Raw genomic sequence first — 21,641 nt, 5'->3', positions numbered from 1 at the left:
GGATTTTGACCTTCGAGGTGGTAGAAGTTGTGGGTTTGGAAGGTGCTGTCTAAGGAGCCTTGGTGCATTGCTGTAGTGCATCTTGTAGATGGTACACACTGTGTGTCAGTGGTGGAGGGAATGAATGTTTATGGATGGGGTGCCAATCAAGCGGGTTGCTTTGTCCTGGTTGGTGTCGAGCTTCTTGAGTGTTGTTGGAGCTGCACCCATCCAGGCAAGTGGAAAGTATTCCATCACACTCCTGACTTGTTCCTTGTAGATAGTGGACAGACTTTGGGGAGTCAGGAGGTGAGTTACTCATCGCAGGACTCCTAGCCTCTGACCTGCTCTTGTAGCCATGGTATTTATATGGCTACTCCAGTTCAGTTTCTGGTCAATGGTAACCCCCAGGATGTTGAAAGTGGGGGAATTCAGTAATCGTAATACCATTGAATGTCAAGGGGAGATGGTTAGATTCTCTCTTGTTGGAGATGGTCATTGCCTGGCACTTGTGTGGCATGAATGTTACCAGCCCAAGCCTGGATATTGTCCAGGTCTTGCTGCATTTCTAGACGGACTGCTTCAGTATCTGAGGAGTCGCCATTGGTGCTGAACATTGTGCAATCATCAGCAAACATCCCCACTTCTGACCTTATGATTGAAGGAAGGTCATTGATGAAGCAGCTGAAGGAGGTTGGGCCTAGGGCAATACCCTGAGGAACTCCTGCAGTGATGTCCTGGAGCTCAGATGATTGACCTCCAACAACCACAACCATCTTCCTTTATTTTAGGTATGACTTCAACCAGTGGAGAGTTTTCCCCCTGATTCTCATTGACCCCAGTTTTGCTAGGGCTCCTTGATGCCATAGTCAGTCAAATGCTGCCTTAATGTCAAGGGCATTCTCTCACTCTCACCTCACCTCTTGAGTTCAGCTCATTTGTCCATGTTTGAACCAAGGATGTAATGAGATCAGGAGCTGAGTGGCCCGGACGGAACCCAAACTCAGCGTCACTGAGCAGGTTATTGCCAAGCAAGTGCCGTTTGATGGCACTGTTGATGAAAACTTCCATCACTTTACTGATGATTGGGAGTACACTGATGGGGCAGTAATTGACCGGGTTGGCTTGTCCTGCTTTTAGTGTACAGAACATACCTGGACAATTTTCCACATTGCTGGGTAGATGCCACTGTTGTAGCTGTACTGGAACAGCTTGGCAAGTTCTGGAGCACAGGTCTTCAGTACTATTGTCGGAATGTGTCACTTTGCAATTGACACACTTCATAATGATTAGGACCAGGAACCATGGCGGATTTAATTTTTTTACGTAGCCAATGGATGCAGAGGCCAAATTCAGAAATTGTTGATGCAGCTTAGAGCAGCTACACCTTGGGGTTTGGACCAGGTCTGTATGGCTCAGTACTGCATTGAGTGCTGGACCAACTGCTGAAAGACGCTTGCTGAGTTTTTACTGTGACTGGTGTCTCAATCACACAGGTTTAAAAACACATTATCAGATTTCTCCATGAACAGCTGACTGTAACCTACTATCCAGAATCAACAACAACTTGCATTTATATAGCATCTTCAATGTGGAAAAACATCCTGAGGCACTACAAAAGAAGCACAATGGAAATGCCACTGAGCCTTTGGAGAGATTAGCAGGGGTGAACAAAGCATGGTCAGAGATGTGTTTTTTAAAAATTCATTCGGGGGTTGTGGGCATCGCTGGTTAGACCAGTATTTATTGCCTATCCCTAATTGCCCTTGAGAAGGCGGCACAGTGGCGCAGTGGTTAGCACCGCAGCCTCACAGCTCCAGCGACCCGGGTTCAATTCTGGGTACTGCCTGTGTGGAGTTTGCAAGTTCTCCCTGTGTCTGCGTGGGTTTCCTCCGGGTGCTCCGGTTTCCTCCCACAGCCAAAAGACTTGCAGGTTGGTAGGTAAATTGGCCATTATAAATTGCCTCTAGTATAGGTAGGTGGTAGGGAAATATAGAGACAGTTGGGGATGTAGTAGGAATATGGGATTAGTGTAGGATTAGTATAAATGGGTGGTTGATGGTCGGCACAGATTCGGTGGGCCGAAGGGCCTGTTTCAGTGCTGTATCTCTAAAACTAAAAAACTAAAAAGGTGGTTGTGAGCTGCCTTCTTGAACCGCTGCAGTCCTTGGGATGTAGGTACAGCGACAGTGCTGTTAGGAAGGGAGTTCCAGGATTTTGACCCAGCGACAGCAAATGAACGGCAGTATAGTTCCAAGTCAGGATGGTGTGTGGCTTGGAGGGACACTTGCAGGTGTTGGTGTTCCAATGCATCTGCTGCCCTTTTCCTCCTACGTGGTAGAGGTCGCAGGTTTGGAAGGTGCTGTCGAAGGAGCCTTGGTGATTTGTTGCAGTGCATCTTGCATATGGTACACACTGCTGCCACTGTGTGTCAGTGGTGGAGGGAATGAATATTGAAAGTGGTGGATGGGGTGCCAATTAAGTGGGTTGCTTTGTCCTGGATGGTGTCGAGCTTCTTGGAGCTGCACCCATCCAGGCAAGTGGGGAGTATTCTATCACACTTGTTATGAGAGTTTCCATTTTTGTGTTAAAACTTGGGAATCTATATTTATAAAAACTAAAAAGGATTTCATGGACATTGAATCATCTGGAGATTGATGAACTTTGGGTTTTTTTTTAAAGAAAGGTGAACAAAAGAGTTGACCAGTAAACAAGTACTGGAAAACATGCGATTTCAAGTAAGCACCACAGGGGGTTCTACCCTGAAGGGACAGATGTTGACAAGGAAATGACAGACCACGATATATGGCTGTCACAGGATTCTTGCTGAACTGTTTTGGGTTTAACTTTGAACTGTTCAAAGCCAGTTTCTTTATTGGACCAAAGGGGTTGTTAGAGATCAGAAGAACATCCAAGCCACTGTTACCTCTCTTGAAAAGCAAAAGCCTGTATGAAGTTGTACTCTTGCCTCCTGTGTTTTAAGACATCCGGAATGTTTACAAAAACCTTGCATTTTGAAAAGGACTTTGTATCGAATGTGTGAGAATTGACACCTTTGTTGCTGCACACCTGCTGTAAGACCTATGGGAAGCCTTCTGCAGTTGAATTTCTTTGAACGCCTACCCAAACAGACTGTTCATCAACCTGTTCATCATCTGGAAAGATTCCCAGTGGCAGCCAACTATTTGACTTTGGGACACCTTGCCAAAACAAAGGACTTCCTTCCATATCTTTGCAGACTAAGTTTTCTTTATTCCTTCTATTTCTTTGTAAGAACTGTGAACAAAAATCCCTTTTTTCCCAGTTAACTGATTTTTGGATGTATGTGCTTGTGTGTGAAGGCTAGGAAAAATTTACAGGGCTTTAATATTTCAATTTGGGTATATATTTACTTCATTGTTGGTTAAGACTTGGTTTATAATAAACGGATCATTTTTTTGTTTAGTAAAGAAACCTGGTTGGTGTGCTTTATTCTCGGGACAAATAGAGTATCTAATTGGTTGTTTCGGTAAGTGGGAAAATTTATTGATATGTTGTGACCTGTGGAGAAGTGGGACTGAATTAACAGTGCACTCTTCCTGCCTCGGTTGTAACATATTAATCGGGGGCTCTTGTCGGGATTAAATCCAATGCCAGCAATGTTCAATTGTAAGTGGGGTAATAATAATTGAAAAAATTGAAAAAGGAAAATAAAAGAACCAGGTTTCTTGTAGACTTTACCAATTACACACCACCGGAATGTCTAGCAGTTGCTGAAGCTTTTCTGGGGAAGGAGGAGATAGCCCTCAGTGACGTGCAAAATTTAACCAAGGTTAAGCTGAAGGATTTGGCAGCACAATTGGAGTTGGAATTGAGATCGGGTGCTAAAAAAGTAGTTATAATTGAAGTAATAGCCCAATATTTAAAATTGGAAGAAGACAGTAAATCAGAAGGTAGGTCAGCTGAATTAGCTAAAATTCAGTTACAAATGAAACAACCTGAGCAGGAACAAGAAATGGAAAAAAACTTAGGCTTCAACAGGAAAAAGAAAAAGAAATTGAATTGGAAAGACTTAAGCTTGAATTTCAAATTTCAAAGAGAAAGTGAAAAAGAAGAAAGGGAATTTGAATTTAAAATGATGGAACTAAGACAAAAGGGTGGTCTTGACTCCAGTGAAGATTCTGGTTAGGAAGAATCTGTCTCCAGCCCAGGACCCAGCGAAAAGCTGTTTAAATTTATCAAGCTCTCCCTAAGTTTGAGGAAAGGGACGTAGAGGCATTTTTCATTTCAAATGAAATAGCCAAAAGAAAGCTGGACACTTCTTATGCAAAGCAGGTTCCTGGGCAGAACTCATGAAGTTTTTTGCCATGCTTTCTGAGGAGGCATCTGCAGATTGTGAGATGGCAAAAAAGGCTATTCTTGCTGCGTATGAGTTAGTCCCTGAAGCCCAACGACAGAAGTTTCAGAATCTCCGGAGATTGGCTGGGCAGACTTATATAGAACTTGAGCAAATTAATTTTGATTGTTGGATGCAGGCACTAAAGATGGAAGCCGTGTATGAGAATCTTAGAGAACTGATTCTCCTGGAAGAATTTAAAAATTCACTCCCTCCAGCAGTGAGAACTCATGTAGAGAACCAGAAGGTTCCAAGCAGCGGAAATTGCTGATGATTTTGAGCTCGTGTTTAAGCCCAAACCCTTTGTCCGTCACCCCCACAAACCCGTGAAGGATAGAAGGTGGGACAGTGAAAGGAAAGCAAGTAGCTGGGTACAGGAAGGGATAGCTGGGAACACCCCAAGATCCCCCATCAGGCCAGAAAGGAAGGTGCTAAGGGTGGAAGTGAGATCTGCATGCCAAAGTGTTATCATTGTCAAAAGGTGGGACACCTTCATTCAGAATGCTGGAAGTTGCGAGATAAGTCCATGGGACTTGTTGGGGTAGACAAAATCAATGCAGAGAAAGGAGCTCTGACTGAGAGCACAGCAGATCAGGCTGTAGCTTTGAAGGCAGCTGTAAAGCCAAAATCAAAAACCAATGGGAGTGTAGGGGTTGAGAATAAGATACCTGAAAGTTATAGGGAATTCTTGTCGAAAGGAAAAGTAACTCCTTATCCCTCAAGTGAGGCAGGTAAACCTATAGTTATACTTAGGGCTACAGGAGCAACCCAAACTCTTTTGCTGGGGAAAGGCAGAACATTTCCACCAGAGAGTGCAATGAATACTAAAGTTTTAGTAAATGGCATTCGCGGGGAGTACATACCTGTATCTTTGTATCACGTGCACCTAGAGTGTGACCGAATGTCTGGAATGGTAATTGTAGGAGTTGTCTATATTTTGTCTGTATAGAGTTATACAGCACAGAAACAGGCCCTTCGGCCCATCGTATCTGTGCCGGCCATCAAGCACCTAACTATTCTAATCCTATTTTCCAGTACTTGGCCCGTAGCCTTGTATGCAATGGCATTTCAAGTGCTCATCTAAATACTTCTTAAGTGTTGTTAGGGTTCCTGCCTCTAACACCTCTTCAGGCAATGTGTTCTAGATTCCAACCACTCTCTGGGTGAAAACATTTTTCCTCAAATCCCCACTAAACCTCCTGCCCCTTACATTAAATCTATGCCCCCTGGTTATTGACCCCTCCACTAAGGGAAAAGGTTTCTTCCTATCTAACCTATCAATGCCCCTCATAATTTTGTATACCTCAATCATATCTCCCCTCAGCCTTCTCTGCTCTAAGGAAAATAACCCTAGTCTTTTCAGTCTCTCTTCATAGCTGAAATGCTCCAGCCCAGGCAACATCCTGGTGAATCTCCTCTGCACCCTCTCCAGCGCAATCACATCCTTCCTATAGTGTGGTGACCAGAACTGTACACAGTACTCCAGCTGTGGCCTAACTAGCATTTTATACAGCTCCATCAGAACCTCCCTGCTCTTGTAGTCTATGCCTTGGCTAATAAAGGCAAGTATCCCATATGCCTTCCTAACCATCTTATCTACCTGTGCTGCTGCCTTCAGTGATCTATGGACAAGTACACCAAGGTCTCTCTGGCCCTTTACTTCCTAGGGTCCTACCATCCATTGTATATACCCTTGCCTTGTTCGTCCTCCCAAAATGCATCACCTCACACTTCTCAGGATTAAATTCCATTTGCCACAGCTCCGCCCATCTTACCAGCCCATCTACATCATCCTATAATCTAAGGCTTTCCTCCTCACTATTTACAACACCACCAATTTGCATGTCATCTGCCAGCTTACTGATCATGCCTCCTGTATTCACATCTAAATCATTAATGTATACTACAAACAGCAAGGGACCCAGCACGGATCCCTGTGGTACACCACTGATCACCGGCTTCCACTCGCACAAACAACCCTTGACCATTACCCTCTGCCTCCTGCCACTAAGCCAATTTTGGATCCAATTTGCCCTGGATCCCATGGGTTCTTAACTAATCTCCCATGCAGAACCTTATCAAAAGCCTTACTGAAGTCCATGTAGACTACATCAACTGCTTTACCCTCATCTACACATCTAGTCATCTCCTCGAAAAATTCAATCAAGTTAGTTAGACATGATCTCCCCCTGACAAAGCCATGCTGACTATCCCTGATTAATCCCTGCCTCTCCAAGTGGAGATTAATCCTGTCCCTCAGAATTTTTTCCAATAGTTTCCCAACCACTGATGTTAGACTCACTGGCCTGTAATTACCTGGTTTATTCCCAACACCCTTCTTGAATAATGGTACCATATTCACAGTCCTCCAATCCTCTGGTACCTCTCCTGTGGCCAGAAAGAATTTGGAAATTTGTGTCAGAGCCCCTGCAATCTCCTCCCTTGCCTCACATAACAGCTTGGGATACATTTCATCTAGACCTGGGAATTTATCCACTTTTAAGCCTGCTAAAACAGCTAATACTTCCTCTCTTTCAATGCTAATATGTTCAAGTATATCATAATCCCCTCCCTGATCTACACCTACATTGTCCTTCTCCATAGTGAACACAGATGAAAAGTAATCATTTAAAACCTCACCTATGTCCTCCAGCTCCACACACAGTTTGCCACTTTGGTCCCTAATGGGCCCTACTCTTTCCCTGGTTATCCTCTTGCCCTTAATATACTTATAAAATGCCTTAGGATGTTCCTTTCTCTTGTCTGCCAGTGATTTTTCATGCCCCCTCTTCACTCTCCTAATTACTTTAAGTACCCCCCTATACTTTCTATACTCTTCTAGTGCCTCCGCTGTTTTCAGTGCTCTGAATCTGCCATAAGCCTCCTTAATTTAAACCGGATCCAATCCTCAATATCCCTTGACATCCAGCATTCCCTGGACTTGTTGGTTCTACCCTTCACCTTAAAGGGAACATGTTGGCTCTGAACTCTCACTATTTCCTCTTTGAATGACTCCCACTGGTCCGATGTAGACTTTCCTACAAATAGCTGCTCCCTGTCCACTTTGGCTGGATCCTGTTTTATCATATTGAAATTGGCCTTCCCCCAATTCATTACTTTTATTTGCAGTCAGTCTTTGTTCTTTTTTTCCATAACTATCTTAAATCTTAGAATTACGGTCACTATCTCCGAAATGTTCCCCCACTGACACTTCTACCACTTGTCTGGCTTCAATCCCTAGGATTAGGTCCAGTACTGCCCCTTCTCTTGTAGGACTTTCTACATGCTGGCTCAAAAAGCTCTCCGTCCCCTTTAAGCCTTTTGCGCTAAGACTATCCCAGTTGATATTGGGGAAGTTGAAATCCCCTATCATTGCCCTATTATTTTTACACCTCTCTGAGATTTGCCTACACATCTGCTCCTCTATCTCTTCCTGACTGTTTGGAGGCCTGTAGTATACACCCAGCCAAGTGATTGCCCCCTTTTTGTTGAGCTACTCCTGGGGAATGATTTGGCTGGAGCAAAAGTAATGGTTTCTCTGTGACTACAGGAGAAGCTAAGTGAAATTAAAGAGACAGAACAGTTACAGGAGAAGGTTCCAGGAATTTTTCCTTCGTGTGTAGTAACCCAAGCAATGGCCAAACAGGTTCCACTGTCAGAGGTAAAATTGAAACCACAGACAGATAGCCAAATATCTGAAACTTTCTTTGGGGATTTCGATAATCCAAAGGAAATGTTTAATAAATCTCTGATTACAGCTCAGCAAGCTGATTCAGAGTTAAATAAAGTGGGATAATCAGCTCTAACAGAGGCTGAGGCAAAAGGAGTTCCAAAAGGCTATTATATTAAATTATATTAATGGGATTCTGATGAGGAAGTGGAGACCGCCTCACAAGTCTGTGGATGAAGAATGGACGGTTGTTCATCAGATAATGGTACTGTCTAAGTATCGCCGAGAATTATTAAGGTTAGCGCATGCAATTCCTACAATGGGACCTATGGGGAGCCGGAAGACCAAATCACATATAAGTCAACATTATTACTGGCCAGGTCTTTCCAAGGACGTGGTGCAATTTTATAAAATATGCCATACTTGCCAGATTGTGGGAAAACCGCAACCTGCCATAAAACTGGCACCTCTACTTCCCATACCAGTTATTGGGGAACCATTTAGTCGAGCATTGGTAGACTGTGTAGGACCCTTACCAAAAACAAAAGTGGGACACTAATATATACTCACTATCATAGATATGGCTACATGATTCCCAGAGGCCATTCCCTTGAGAACAATTTCTGCTAAGGTAGTGGTAGAAATGTTAACCCAATTCTTCACTAGATATGGATTACCAACTGAGATTCAGTCAGATCAAGGTTCCAATTTTATGTCTAAAATATTTCAATAAGTTATGGGTAATTTGGGTATAACACAGTTAAAGTCTTCAGCATACCACCCACAGACATAGGGAGTTTTAGAAAGGTACCATCAGACCCTCAAAACAATGATCAGGGCATATTGTCATGAATATCCCCATGACTGGGATAAAGGGCTAGACTTTCTTTTATTTGCCACTAGAGATTCACCTAATGAGTCAACTGGTTTTAGTCCTTTTGAATTAGTTTATGGACATGAGATATAAGGTCGTCTAAATCCAATTAAAAGAAAGGTTTTTAAGAGCAGAGGGATGAATCTTCTGTACTAGATTATGTATCGGTGTTCTGGGAACGACTCACGAGAGCTTGCAATGTGGCTCAGGAGCTCCTTAAAGCATCCCAAACAACTATGTAAAAATGGGCAGACAAGCATGCTAGGACCCGAACATTTCAAACAGGGGATGAAGTGTTAGTATTACTACCTTTACAGGGTGAACCATTAAAAGCACAGTTCTGTGGTCCATATAAAGTGGTCAAAAGAATTGGTAAGCTAAATCATTTGATTGACACCCCAGTTCACCGGAAAAAGATTCGACTGTGTCATATCAATATGTTAAAACAATATATTCGCCAGGAGCAGGATAAGCAAGCATAGGTATGTCAGGTAGTAGGGACAGTGAAGGATGAAAGGGATAGTGAGGATGAGGCAGAAGGAGGCCTACACAATTCTCAAATTGAACAGCTTACTTTCCTGTTAGCTAATACTGAATTGTTAGGAAGATTGGACACTGTGCTTTCATATTTAGATGCAGAACAACAAGAAGACCTAACAAAGCTACTCACAACATTTAAAACAGTCTGTAGGGATAAGCCAGGATGTACAACCATAGCCACACATGATGTGGATGTAAGGGAATCCGTTCCTACAAAACAGCATCCTTGCCGTTTAAGTCCAGACAGACAGGCCCAAGGAAAAGCAGAAATCCAATACATGCTGGAAAACCATCTAATTGAACCCAGTGCCTAAACCTGATGGTTCAACTAGACGTTGCATAGACTACAGAAATGTTAATGCAGTAACAAGGCCAACTCCTACCCAATTCCTCGCTTGGAAGACTATATTGAGTGAGTGGGCAGTGCTAAAGGCCTGCTACGCGACCCGAACCCAACATGTGTCGGGTCGGGCCGAGGTCAGAAACACACAGCAAGAATTGCATTTTGCAGTGTTCTGCAGAGACTAACTCACCTCCTGTCTCCCCAGAGCCTGTCCACCATCTACAAAGCACAAATCGGGAGTGTGATGGAATACTCTCCACTTGTCTGGATGGGTACAGCTCCAAAAATACTCAAGAAGCTCGACACCATCCAGGACAAAGCAGCTTGCTTAATTGGCATCCCATCCACCTACTCAAAATATTCACTCCCTTCTCCACCGCCGGTGCTCAGTAGCAGCAGTATATACCATCTACAAGATGCACTGCAGCAACTCACCAAGGCTCCTTTGACAGCACCTTCCAAACTCACGACCTCTGCTACCTAGAAGTAGAAGGGCAGCAGACGCATGGAAACACCATCCACCTGCAAGTTTCCCTCCAAGCCACACAGCATCTTGACTTGGGAATATATTGCCGTTCCTTCACTGTCACTGGGTCAAAATCCTAGAACTCCCTTCCGAACAGCACTGTGGGTGTATCTACATCACATGGATTGGAGCAGTTTTGTTTTTAAAATTCTTTCATGGAATGTGGGCATCATGGGCAAGGACAGCATTTGTTGCTCATCCCTAATTGCCCTTGACAACTGACTGGCTTGCTAGGCCATTTCAGAGCACAATTAAGAGTCAACCACATTGCTGTGGGTCTGGAGTCACATGTAGGCCAGATCAGGTAAAGACAACAGATTTCCTTCCCTAAAGGACATTAGTGAACCAGATGGGTTTTTACAACAATCGATGATAGTTTCATGGAACTATTATTGAGACTAGCTTTCAATTCCAGAATTTTTAAATTAATTGAACTTATTAATTAATTGAATTTAAATTCCACCAGCTGCCATGGTGGGATTTGAACCCATGTCCCCAGGGCATTGGCCTGGGCTTCTGGATTACTAGTTCAGTGACATTAACACGATGCCACCATCTCCCCATTCAAGAAGGCAGCTCACCACCACCTTCTCAAGAGCAATTAGGGATTGGCAACAAATGCTGGCCTTGCCAGCGATTCTCACACCCCATCAACGAATAAAGAAAAAGTTTTTAAAAAAGCAACAACTTACTTGGCACCTAGATTCTTGGTGTAATATTTTACAGTCAGCAGGCAATGCTCCTGCTCCAAATCATTTTGCCACTCACAAGTACCATGTTAAATACAATGCAATAGTGCCATCTGCTACCACATGTATCTATTTAATTATTCAAATACCAGAAATGATATTTCTAGGGTGCACAGACATCACAAACCTGGTGTCACACTTTGTTACAGATGCACAATAATTTTTAAGCTTTTGGATATTTCTGATCTACATTTTTAACCTCAAGCCTGAAACTGACAAATACATTTCAGTTTGCAAAGTTCCCACACCAAATGTCTTTGTTAATCTAGTAACAATTAGAAGCAAACAAAAATAACTAAAGGTAGTTAACTATTCAACCAGATCTTCTGATGGGGCATTCTGCCCCTTCCAATTTTTCCCCATTCTCTTTAGACACTGGGGGTGAAATTTGTATTGGGAGGTAACAAGAAATGGCCGATAGGGGATCGATAGCCTGTTTTACACTCCACCTGATCTTCTCTTCCATTGTTATTTTGAATTTCACTCCTACGGACTCACACTAGAGTACGGTAATACAGCACACTCGAGCTACAATGCAGCATGCAAATTTTGGTAATTTGTGGGTTTGTGGAAATACTCACCCACAGTGATCAGTTATTGCAGCTGAACATCCCCTGCTCACCCATGCAGTTTCCAGTGGGCCCTGGATAATGACTAGGAGAGAAATTCTTCTTGGTTTTTGCCTCCCTGCCTGGATAATTTTAGTGCACCCACCGCTGTCCCAACTGAGAGTATCACACTCAGCATGGAAGAATGACAGAACCTGGGATCTACCAGGCCACAATACAGGGTGCATTTAACCTCCAATCTATTAGGAAAGCTTCTTATGATTTTATGAAAACACATAGTTAACGTGGTGGTGATCTGTTCTGTGAATCCAAGAAGACTGAAGTAAGCCAAAATTAAAGGATATTACATCTTCATTTGCTGTTTGTGATATAGCTATCTATATTGCGTGTCATGCTCCAGGGATTAAAGAGTACCATGTTGACTAATTCTGCACCATCTCTGATGTCACAGGTGATGTGTTTCATTTGAGAGGAGACAACCAAATGTATCATCTTGAAGTACATAATCCATATGAGAGTATTTAGGTTAAAGGAGCCAATTGTTGTAAGAAAGTAACAGGTGTGCTGTTGGTGATCTAATATGAAGAGGCATATGCCTCTCCATTTTCAATTGCTTTGCCTCTCTTTAAGCAGCTGTTTCAGCATCTTCACCAAATCCTCTCAGACCTCTGCCAATTACTCTGTGCCACGTGAAAGTGTACAAGAGGGTTTGGCTGTGATTGCTCATCCAGATTTCTCCCTCCATATGAAAAACCTAGCTCAGCAATACATAGTTTAGAAAGCTGCAGTCATTAATGCATATCCTACCACTCTAGTGCAATTCATCAGTGTACCAGCACTCTATGCCTTCTGTGCTAACTACTACTTAGATTGGAAGTCAACTGGAATATACAATATAGATAATTTCTATTGAGCTGGTCACTATAGTAAGATAAACAAAAAGAACTTTGGAAAAATGTTTCCACCCTAAATTTCTAAAGCAAGAAGCTGTTCCCATGCGCACACCAATACTGCAGCATAGTTGGCTTCTTTGGGGTGAGGGTTTTGTTTTTTTCTCCACTCCTTTTTTGCTAATAAGAGATATGTCCCCATTCCATATCTCCCCATGTTAGCAGAGTTGCAGAAATCACATGCTCACCTATGCCTTATAGCATTAACGTATTGTCTCACTATGTTGCCCTGGTGACGAGTTAAGAGCAAGTGACTGAATGACTTCACATACCAAAATTGGGCCAGATGTTTTAACTGTTACCTCCATGAAGTGGGACAGTACTGGGACAATGAAATGCTGTATCTGTGTAAAACATCACCATCCTATTGAGTGAAGCATCCTATGGAACCAACTGTTAGCCACATATACATTTGATACTATTGATGTTAGACATTGTACATTCACATTTCAGCTTGATGCAGTGTTTGTAATCTGCTCCCTGACTTCCAGAGGCAGGGTTTTAAAAATGTCGTCTTCTACAATCAGTTGGTTTTTCCGGAGGCAAACACACCGTCCCAATTCAACTGGAAGTTTATCCAGTTTGTTGACTTTAACATCCAGGAGTTGCAGTTGCCGCAGATGCCCAATAGAAGGAGAGAGGTAAGTTAGATTGTTATGTGAGATGTTCAGAACCCGGATTTTGGTGCAGGAGAAAAGGTTTTCAGGCAGTTCGGTCACCTTATTGCATTCTATAGCAAAATGCTGCAGCTCTACAAGCTGGTCTATATCAGGAGGGATCTTGGAGATGTGATTGTGGGAAACGTCCAGGAACAGTAGCTTTGTTAGTTTAAACAGACTTGGAGGTAGGAATTCAATCTTGTTCTTATTGAGATAAAGCATTTCAAGTTTGGCAATTTTGGCAATGTGAACAGGAATGGAAGTGATGTTGTTATGCCACAACCTGAGGCAGATGAGTTTTCGAAGGTTTTGGCAACTGGCAAGCTCTTCTGTTGAACTCAGGTTGTTGTCTTTGAGGTCAAGCTCCTGTAAGTTGGTCAAGCTGAAGATGGCACTAGGAATTCTTTCCAAGTTACAATGAAGCAGCCTCAGCAGAGCGAGGCAGAAGAGCTTCTTAATATTTGCAAGTGATGTTATTTTTACTCCTTCATTGTGGATTATCAGGCACAGAAGGTGAGGAGCCATGTCTAAAATTGCAGTCGGCAACTTGGTTATGTTAGTTTTCAGATGCAAAGTGTCTATCTTTGGCAGCTCACGAAACATCTGCAGGGCTGTGGAGATTTTGCTGTCTGTCTGCAGTTGCCCTTCAATATACAGCTCACGCAAACTTTTCAAGGTGAATATCCACGGAGGTATTTCATCAGCAATACCAAATCGTACACGTAAGGTTATCAAATTCTCCTTCAAAAATAACAGTGCCTGCCTTTCCACCTTAACTGAGCAATTGTATAACCACATTTCTTTCATCATTTTCAGGTTGGAGATGGCAGCAGAGATGGCAACACCTTTAATGAGTTCCAGCTTTAAAACCTCAATCTCTGTCAAGTCATAAACCTGGATTGGAATTCCAGGCATCATGAAGAGGTGCATCTCAACTTTGTTCTCTATGTTTGTGATGAGACGCTGCTTTAGTCGCTCTTGACTCCACTCGTGATTCAAATTGAGCTGAAGAAGTTTGTTTTCACTCACGTCTGACAGGAAGACTGCAAACTTTCGGGCATAAAGCTTGTCATACTGATCAATGAGATGAAGCAAGAATGCAAAGTCATTTCTTACATCAGGAATATCATCCATCCCAGTCTCAACCCTCACATTTTCAAATGAATACTCTTTCAATTTATAATAGAGTATCCAGTGCAGTGTATACAGACAAGTGCAACTGTATAGGACAATTGCAGTTATATACACCAAGGATAACATTCGAAACATCCTCCATAAACCATGAATACAGAAGAAGTCAGTGAACCCAGTGATGTGCAGTGCATCAACGCAGTGGATGTTGTTACACATTTGAGGGATGAAAATGCTGATGTAGACAAGAATAACAACGCTTTGCACAGTTCGGACAATGGTCTGATTCAAATACATTGTATAGAGAATGTCTCCCTCTTCTGTATGGAGGCGGAATTTCTTCACTTTTTCAAACAAGGATTTGGCCTGTTCGCCTTCTTTTTTATCCAGAATTTTCACTGAGGAATTGTCTACCATTATTCCACCAGCAGCCTTCAAAACTTGTGAGGAGCCTTTAGACGAAAGAGAAACCTTATCTGCTTTATGGATATCATTACTGAAAGCCATCTCTTGTGATAATGACACAGAAGAATCAACTTTCATTGGACTGTTAATAGAAGATAATGATTGATCTATACTTGATTCAGAAACTACAGGTATTCTGGGGGTAGATTCCTCATATACAGTTTCTGACAGCGCTTTGGTGGTCCATGGAGAGTCTAGGCATTTCCCAAGGACAGTAATAAAATGTTCTATCTTAGAACTTGTGCCAGGAAATTTGAACCAAAAGTTGCTACTGATTAGAAATATCAGAGAATGCAGAAGGACCAGATACGGGAAATATTTGGAAAACCATATGACTGCATTATCATAGCACCACTGATTAATAAGGTAGTACTGCTGGACATCTAGGCCAGTCTGGAATCCAGTAGCAAACACATTAAGGTTGAGCCCCTCCAAAACAGAGTGGTTCCATTGACGCTCCTGAATGGAAAGACCCTCTGGGACTGGAATACACAGAATCTGCTCACTTGATACCTGAGAAACAACAGATCATATTGAACATTAATTAATTAATTAAGCATGGTCGATGATCTAGCCTCCTTGCAGGCCACATATGAACCCTATTTCATTGCCATTGCATGGCACCAGTAGGTGCCATGCGAAACAATGCTATGAAAGTTGTGTGTAGACCACCCCACATAATGGGTTAACATGTTACCCTTGTGCCTGATGGCTGTGAGATCAACTCCATATAGCTCCACAGCCATTTCACTTTACCAGACTATGAAGAGATGGCTAATGACGATGGTTGTACACCTCCTTACCCCATCTCTCACCGCATTCTTAGAAGGGATGGCCAACCAGAAATGGACAGTCAATGGTAGAACACATTTGGAAGACAAATGAGTTTTTGACCCGGCATGCCGGGAAGAGCCAACAATAACTTTTTTAAAAAGTGACAAAAAGGATTGGACACGAGTATCAAGTGGGAGATGTGGTCATGGCCCTAAACTATTTAAGAAGGAAGCATGCCTTTGAACCCAAGTAGATGGGGCCCTACCAAATTGCGGACAGGGCCAGCCCCGCTGTGTACTTGGTCCAGATCCCAGATAAAAAGGGGAAAAAGAGACCCAAATGGTCCCACATTAGTCATTTGAAAACGGTGAAAGAATAAATCACAATTTCTGCTTACAGATTGACAAAAGATAACTCCACTCAAGCTTGCAATAGAACTGACAGTACTCATTGGTGTCATCCAACCAATGGTCGGCCATCGACATAAAACGAGGATGGACTCTACAGCCCATTGATAAAACCACACAGCACGACTAAGAAGATCAAGACGGCATTTGGTGAGTGGCCTCAGAGAATGGGTGTGATATGTCTGTTCATTGTAATTATTGTGGCTGAGAAAGAACCGGCATTGACAAACGTGCCAATGTACTAAGAATGGCATCAGGGTAACACCGAGGTTCCAACTGAGAAAAGGGAATAGGAAAATTTTGGGTTCGGATTCCTAGATTAGGTCAGAATCACCACAAAAAGCATAGGGGTCCCATAGCTAGGACAAAGTGAGGACACATTAAACTGGCCAAAGATGAGAAAAAGACATCAAGGAACGATAGGATGTTTTACCCTCGAGCCTGCTCCACCATTCAATAAGACCATGGCTGATCTGTTTGTGTTTTGAATTCCACACTCCCATCTACCCCCGACAACCCTTGATTTCCTTGCCTAACAAGAGTCTATCTACCTCCGTCTTAAAAATATTCAATGACCCCGCCTCCACCACCTTCTGAGGCAGAGAGTTCCAAAGTCGCACGCCCCTCAGAGAAAAAATTTCTCCTCATCTCTGTCCTAAAAGGGCAACCCCTAATTTTAAAAACAGTGCCCCGTAGTTCTCGACTCACCCACAAGAGGAAACATCCTCTCCACATTCACCTTGTCAAGACCGTTCAGGATCTTATAAACTTCAATCAAGTTTCCCCTCTCTTCTAAACGTGAGTGAAAACAAGCCCAGTCTGTCCAACCTTTCCTCATGACCTGCTCATTCCAGGTATCAATCTAGTAAACCTCCTCTGAACCGCCTCCAATGTATTTACATCCTTCCTTAAATAAGGAGACCAAAACTGCACACAGTATTCGAGATGTGGTATCACCAATGCCCTGTATAACTGAAGCTAACATCCTTATTTTTATTTTCAATTCCTCTCGTAATAAAGGATAGCATTCCATTAGCCTTATTTATTACCTGTTGTACCTGCATACTAACTTTTTGTGACTCCTGCATCTCGGAATTCTGCAGTTGTTCTCCATTTAAGTAATACTCTGCTTTTTTATTCTTCTTGCCAAAGTGAACAACTTCACATTTTCCCACATTATACTCCATCTGCCAGATTTTAACTCAGACCCCTTGGGTAAAGACAATATGGGTGCAAGGCAAGGAGTGATCCACCAAATTAAGTTATAGAAAAAGGTAGGGGAGGAATAACACTTGGATAGATGACTGCCCTTCACAAAGGACCAGTGAGTGGATTAGATACGAACATACGAATTAGGAGCAGGAGTAGGCCACTTTGCCCTTCGAGCCTGCTCCGCCATTCAATAAGATCATGGCTATCTGATTGTAACCTCGTAGCCACGTTCCTGCCTACTCCCGAAAACCTTTCACCCCCTTGCTTATCAAGAATCTATCCATCTCTGCCTTAAAAATATTCAAAGACTCTGCTTCCACTGCCTTTTGAAGAAGACAGTTCCAAAGACTCACGACTCACTGAGAAAAAATTTCTCCTCATCTGTGTCTTAAATGGACGACCCCTTATTTTTAAACAAACAGTGATCCCTAGTTCTGGATTCTCCCACAAGGGGAAACATCCTTTCCACATCCACCCTGTCAGGATCTTATATGTTTCAATGAAGTCGCCTCTCACTCTCCTAAACTCCAGCAGATACATGCCTAGCCTGTCCAACCTTTCCTCATAAGAAAACACATCCTTCAATCGTAAGGTCAGAAGTGGGATGTTCGCTGATGATTGCACAATGTTCAGCACCATTCGCGACTCCTCAAATACTGAAGCAGTCTGTGTAGAAATGCAGCAAGACCTGGACAATATCCAGGCTTGGGCTGATAAGTGGCAAGTAACATTTGCGCCACACAAGTGCCAGGCAATAACCATCTCCAACAAGAGAGAATCTAATCATCTCCCCTTGACATTCAATGGCATTACCATCACTGAATCCCCGACTATCAACATCCTAGGAGCTACCACTGACCAGAAACTGAACTGGAGTAGCCATATAAATATCGTGGCTACAAGAGCAGGTCAGAGGCTAGGAATCCTGTGGCGAGTAACTCACCTCCTGACTCTGCAAAGCCTGTCCACCATCTACAAGGCACAAGTCAGGAGTGTGATGGAATACTCTCCACTTGACTGGATGCGTGCAACTCCAACAACACTCAAGAAGCTCTACACCATCCAGAACAAAGCAGCCCGCTTGATTGGCACACCATGCACAAACATTCACTCCCTCCACCATCGACGCACAGTGGCAGCAGTGTGTACCATCTACAAGATGCACTGCAGCAATGCACCAAGGTTCCTTAGACAGCACCTTCCAAACCCGCGACCTCTACCACCTCGAAGGACAAGAGCAGCAGATGCATGGGATCACCACCACCTGCAAGTTCCCATCCAAGTCACACACCATCCTGACTTGGAACTATATCGCCGTTCCTTCACTGTTGCTGGGTCAAAATCCTGGAACTCCCTTCCTCACAGCACTGTGGGTGTACCTACCTCACATGGACTGCAGCTGTTCAAGAAGGCAGCTCACCACCACCTTCTCAAGGGCAATTAGGGATGGGCAATAAATGTTGGCATAGCCAGTGACGCCCACATCCCATGAATGAATAAATAAAAACACCCATTCCACGTTTTAGTCTAGTAAACCTTTTCGGAACTGCTTCCAAAGCCTTTACATCCTTCCTTAAATAAGGAGACCAATACTGTACACAGTACTCCAGATGTGGTCTCACCAATGCCCTGTATAACTGAAGCATAACCTCCCTACTTTTGTATTAAATTCCCCTCGCAATAAACAATAACATTCTATTAGCTTTCCTAATTACTTGCTGAACCTGCATACTAACCTTTTACAATTCATGCACTAGGACACCCAGTTCCCTCTGCATCTCAGAGCTCTGCAATCTCTCACCATTTAGATAATATGCTTCTTTTTAATTCTTCCTGCCAAATTGGACAATTTCACATTTTCCCACATTATACTCCATTTGCCAGATCTTTGCCCACTCACTTATCTATATCCCTTTGTAGCCTCCTTATATCCTCTTCACAACTTACTTTCCTACCTATCTTTTTGCTGATGACACATATAGCAACCACACCTTCAGTCCCTTCATCCAAGTCATTTATATAAATCGTAAAAGATTGAGGCCCCAGCACCGAACCCTATGGAATAGTGGTCACCCACACTCACGGGCGACTACAGAAAGAAATGAGATACGAGAGAGTGTCCATCATACTCAACTTCGGTAACATTCCCCTCCCACAGGATATCAAGCTATGATAAGCTAGTAGAAAAGGTGAAGGATTTTCTAGCAAAGAATCATTGCACAAGACAGTTGGGGATTATGGAATGAGAAGGACACACTAACAAAAGTAAACATAACAAGGGCTGAAAATGGCCGAAGAAAGAAAAAGGGATTAGGGGAATGGATTGGGATGGGAGCATCAGCAAGAACTGCCGCCTGGAATTGGGCTGACATAAAGAACATGTGGGAACATGATGAAGCAATGAGGAAACAACGAAAAGGGATCCTGTCTGGGACAAACAAAGAAGGGCAGGATGTGACTCAGGAACTGTGCCAAAACCTCCTGACATAGGAATGAGGTAAAGGTATTCCAGCAAATAAAGAAAATGATTGATGAGGTGATTAACGATAAGGGGGATTGGAAAAGAACATATCGAAAGCAATCGCTTGTTCCATCTATGGGAGTTACATGCTTGATCAGATAATGTGTGAGCTTAGCAATATAGAGAACAATTGGCTCCTATCCTTCATTAATGAAAGCATGATTAGCAGATGGTTCACGGGTTATAATGACAATAGCGGCCAGACCGCATGTGTTGTTCTACTTGAAGGGGAGCAGAGTTCAGGGTGGCATGGTACCGATAGTCCTGTGGCTATCTCATTTTCAAGCAGAGGATGACTGGGAAGTATTCAAGGTGGAGTCCATAGAGACTATAGACCAGGATGTTCATATATCATATGAAGCTCCTCCCCCAATCTTGATCAGCCAGAATCAGACTTGGGGTAGCCCAAACACTTGAGTGTTGCTCCGACAGAGGAGGTGCTTATTTATGTCCTTTGTGATGTAGGGAATCCAGGAAGGCCAGCCTGTGGCTTCACCTGGGATTCAGAATCACCCACCCGTGACATTAGTATGCAGAAGTAGGGAGGAAATAGCGCAACATATGCATACCTTCAGAACGGAAAATACTGCATTACGACTAGTGTCGGGTGTTATGAAAGTGCTTCCATTTTTTAAAATATTTTTGAGGACTTGTGTTAATACTGAAAAGATTCCATGGATGTGTTTTTGTGTTTTTTTTTACCAAGTTCACCAAAAGGACACTTAGGATGTTGTTTGAAAAACCACCTGTGCTGGAAGTCATGTGCTTTGGGCTCAGTAAACAAGAGAACCCTTGGTGACCAGGGGAAAAATGGCTACAGAGAAGCCACAGGTCAAGGTTTATGGAGGTCACGAGGTCGACTCTCTGTTTGGGGTTTAAGATATTGTTTTCAGTTTAGTTGGGTGCTTTTCCTGCCAAGGAAAAATAAATCACCCAGCTCACCTTTCTCTAACTCTTTGAAGAAAGCCTGCAAAGATCTTGTGTGGGAGAGCTAAAATCCCTGATGGTGCACAGCTCCCGAGAAGCTGGGAAAAAAATCCTGTGATTCAAGTATGTACTGGCAGAAAACCCTGATGCCACATTTCTCCTAGATAGCCTACTAAAATAATTCTCGACATCTCCAGAATGGACTGCTTCTGAAAAGATCCCAGTGATAGTGTGGCACTATCGCCGTGCTAAATGAGATAGATTTTGAACAGATCCAGCAATGCAAAACTGGGCATCCATGAGGCGCTGTGTGCCATCAGCAGAATTGTACTCGACCACAATCTGTAACCTCATGGCCTGGCATATCCCCCACTCTACCATTACCATCAAGCCAGGAGATCAACCCTGGTTCAACGAAGAGTGCAGGAGGGCATGCCAGGAGCAGCACCAGGCATACCTCAAAATGAGGTGTCAACCTGATGAAGCTACAACCCAGGACTACTTGCATGCCAAACTGCATAAGCTATGCAATAGACAGAGCCAAGCGATCCCATAACCAATGGATCAGATCTAAGCTCTGCAGTCCGGCCACATCCAGTCGTGAATGGTGGTGGACAATTAAATAACTAACTGGAGGAGGTAGCTCCACAAATATCCTTAATGATGGTGGGGGGGGGGCCCAGCACATCAGTGCAAAAGATAAGGCTGAAGCATTTGCAACAATCTTCAGCCAGAAGTGCCAAGTTGATGATCCATCTCGGCCCCCTCCTGAAATCCCCAGAATCGCAGATGCCAGTCTTCAGCCAATTCGATTCACTCCGCGTGACATCAAGAAACGACTGAAGGCACTGGATACTGCAAAGGCTATGGGTCCTGACAATATTCCGGCAATAGTACTGAAGACGTGCTCCAGAACTTGCCGCAGCCCTAGCCAAGCTGTTCCAGTACAGCTACAACACTGGCATCTACC

The 21,641-nt window shown here is 43.3% G+C and overlaps 1 protein-coding gene across 7 annotated transcripts in view; it reads right to left on the bottom strand.

Annotated features, from left to right (window-relative positions):
* Positions 1-10,955: 10,955 nt before the first annotated feature.
* LOC137355629 (volume-regulated anion channel subunit LRRC8C-like) overlaps positions 10,956-21,641 on the bottom strand; it is a 48,611-nt gene continuing 37,925 nt past the window's right edge. For all 7 annotated transcript variants that reach the window (XM_068021003.1, XM_068020997.1, XM_068021002.1 and 4 more), the window contains one exon: positions 10,956-15,343. In XM_068021003.1, coding sequence (XP_067877104.1) covers positions 13,025-15,343 — 2,319 coding nt within the window. In that variant the 3' untranslated portion in view covers positions 10,956-13,024. The remainder of the gene's footprint in view (positions 15,344-21,641) is intronic.

The sequence above is a fragment of the Heterodontus francisci genome, chromosome 43, assembly GCF_036365525.1.
Source record: "Heterodontus francisci isolate sHetFra1 chromosome 43, sHetFra1.hap1, whole genome shotgun sequence".
NCBI lineage: Eukaryota > Metazoa > Chordata > Chondrichthyes > Heterodontiformes > Heterodontidae > Heterodontus > Heterodontus francisci.
Note: the sequence above shows the minus strand (reverse complement) of the source record. Positions and strands in the feature narration are given on the sequence as shown.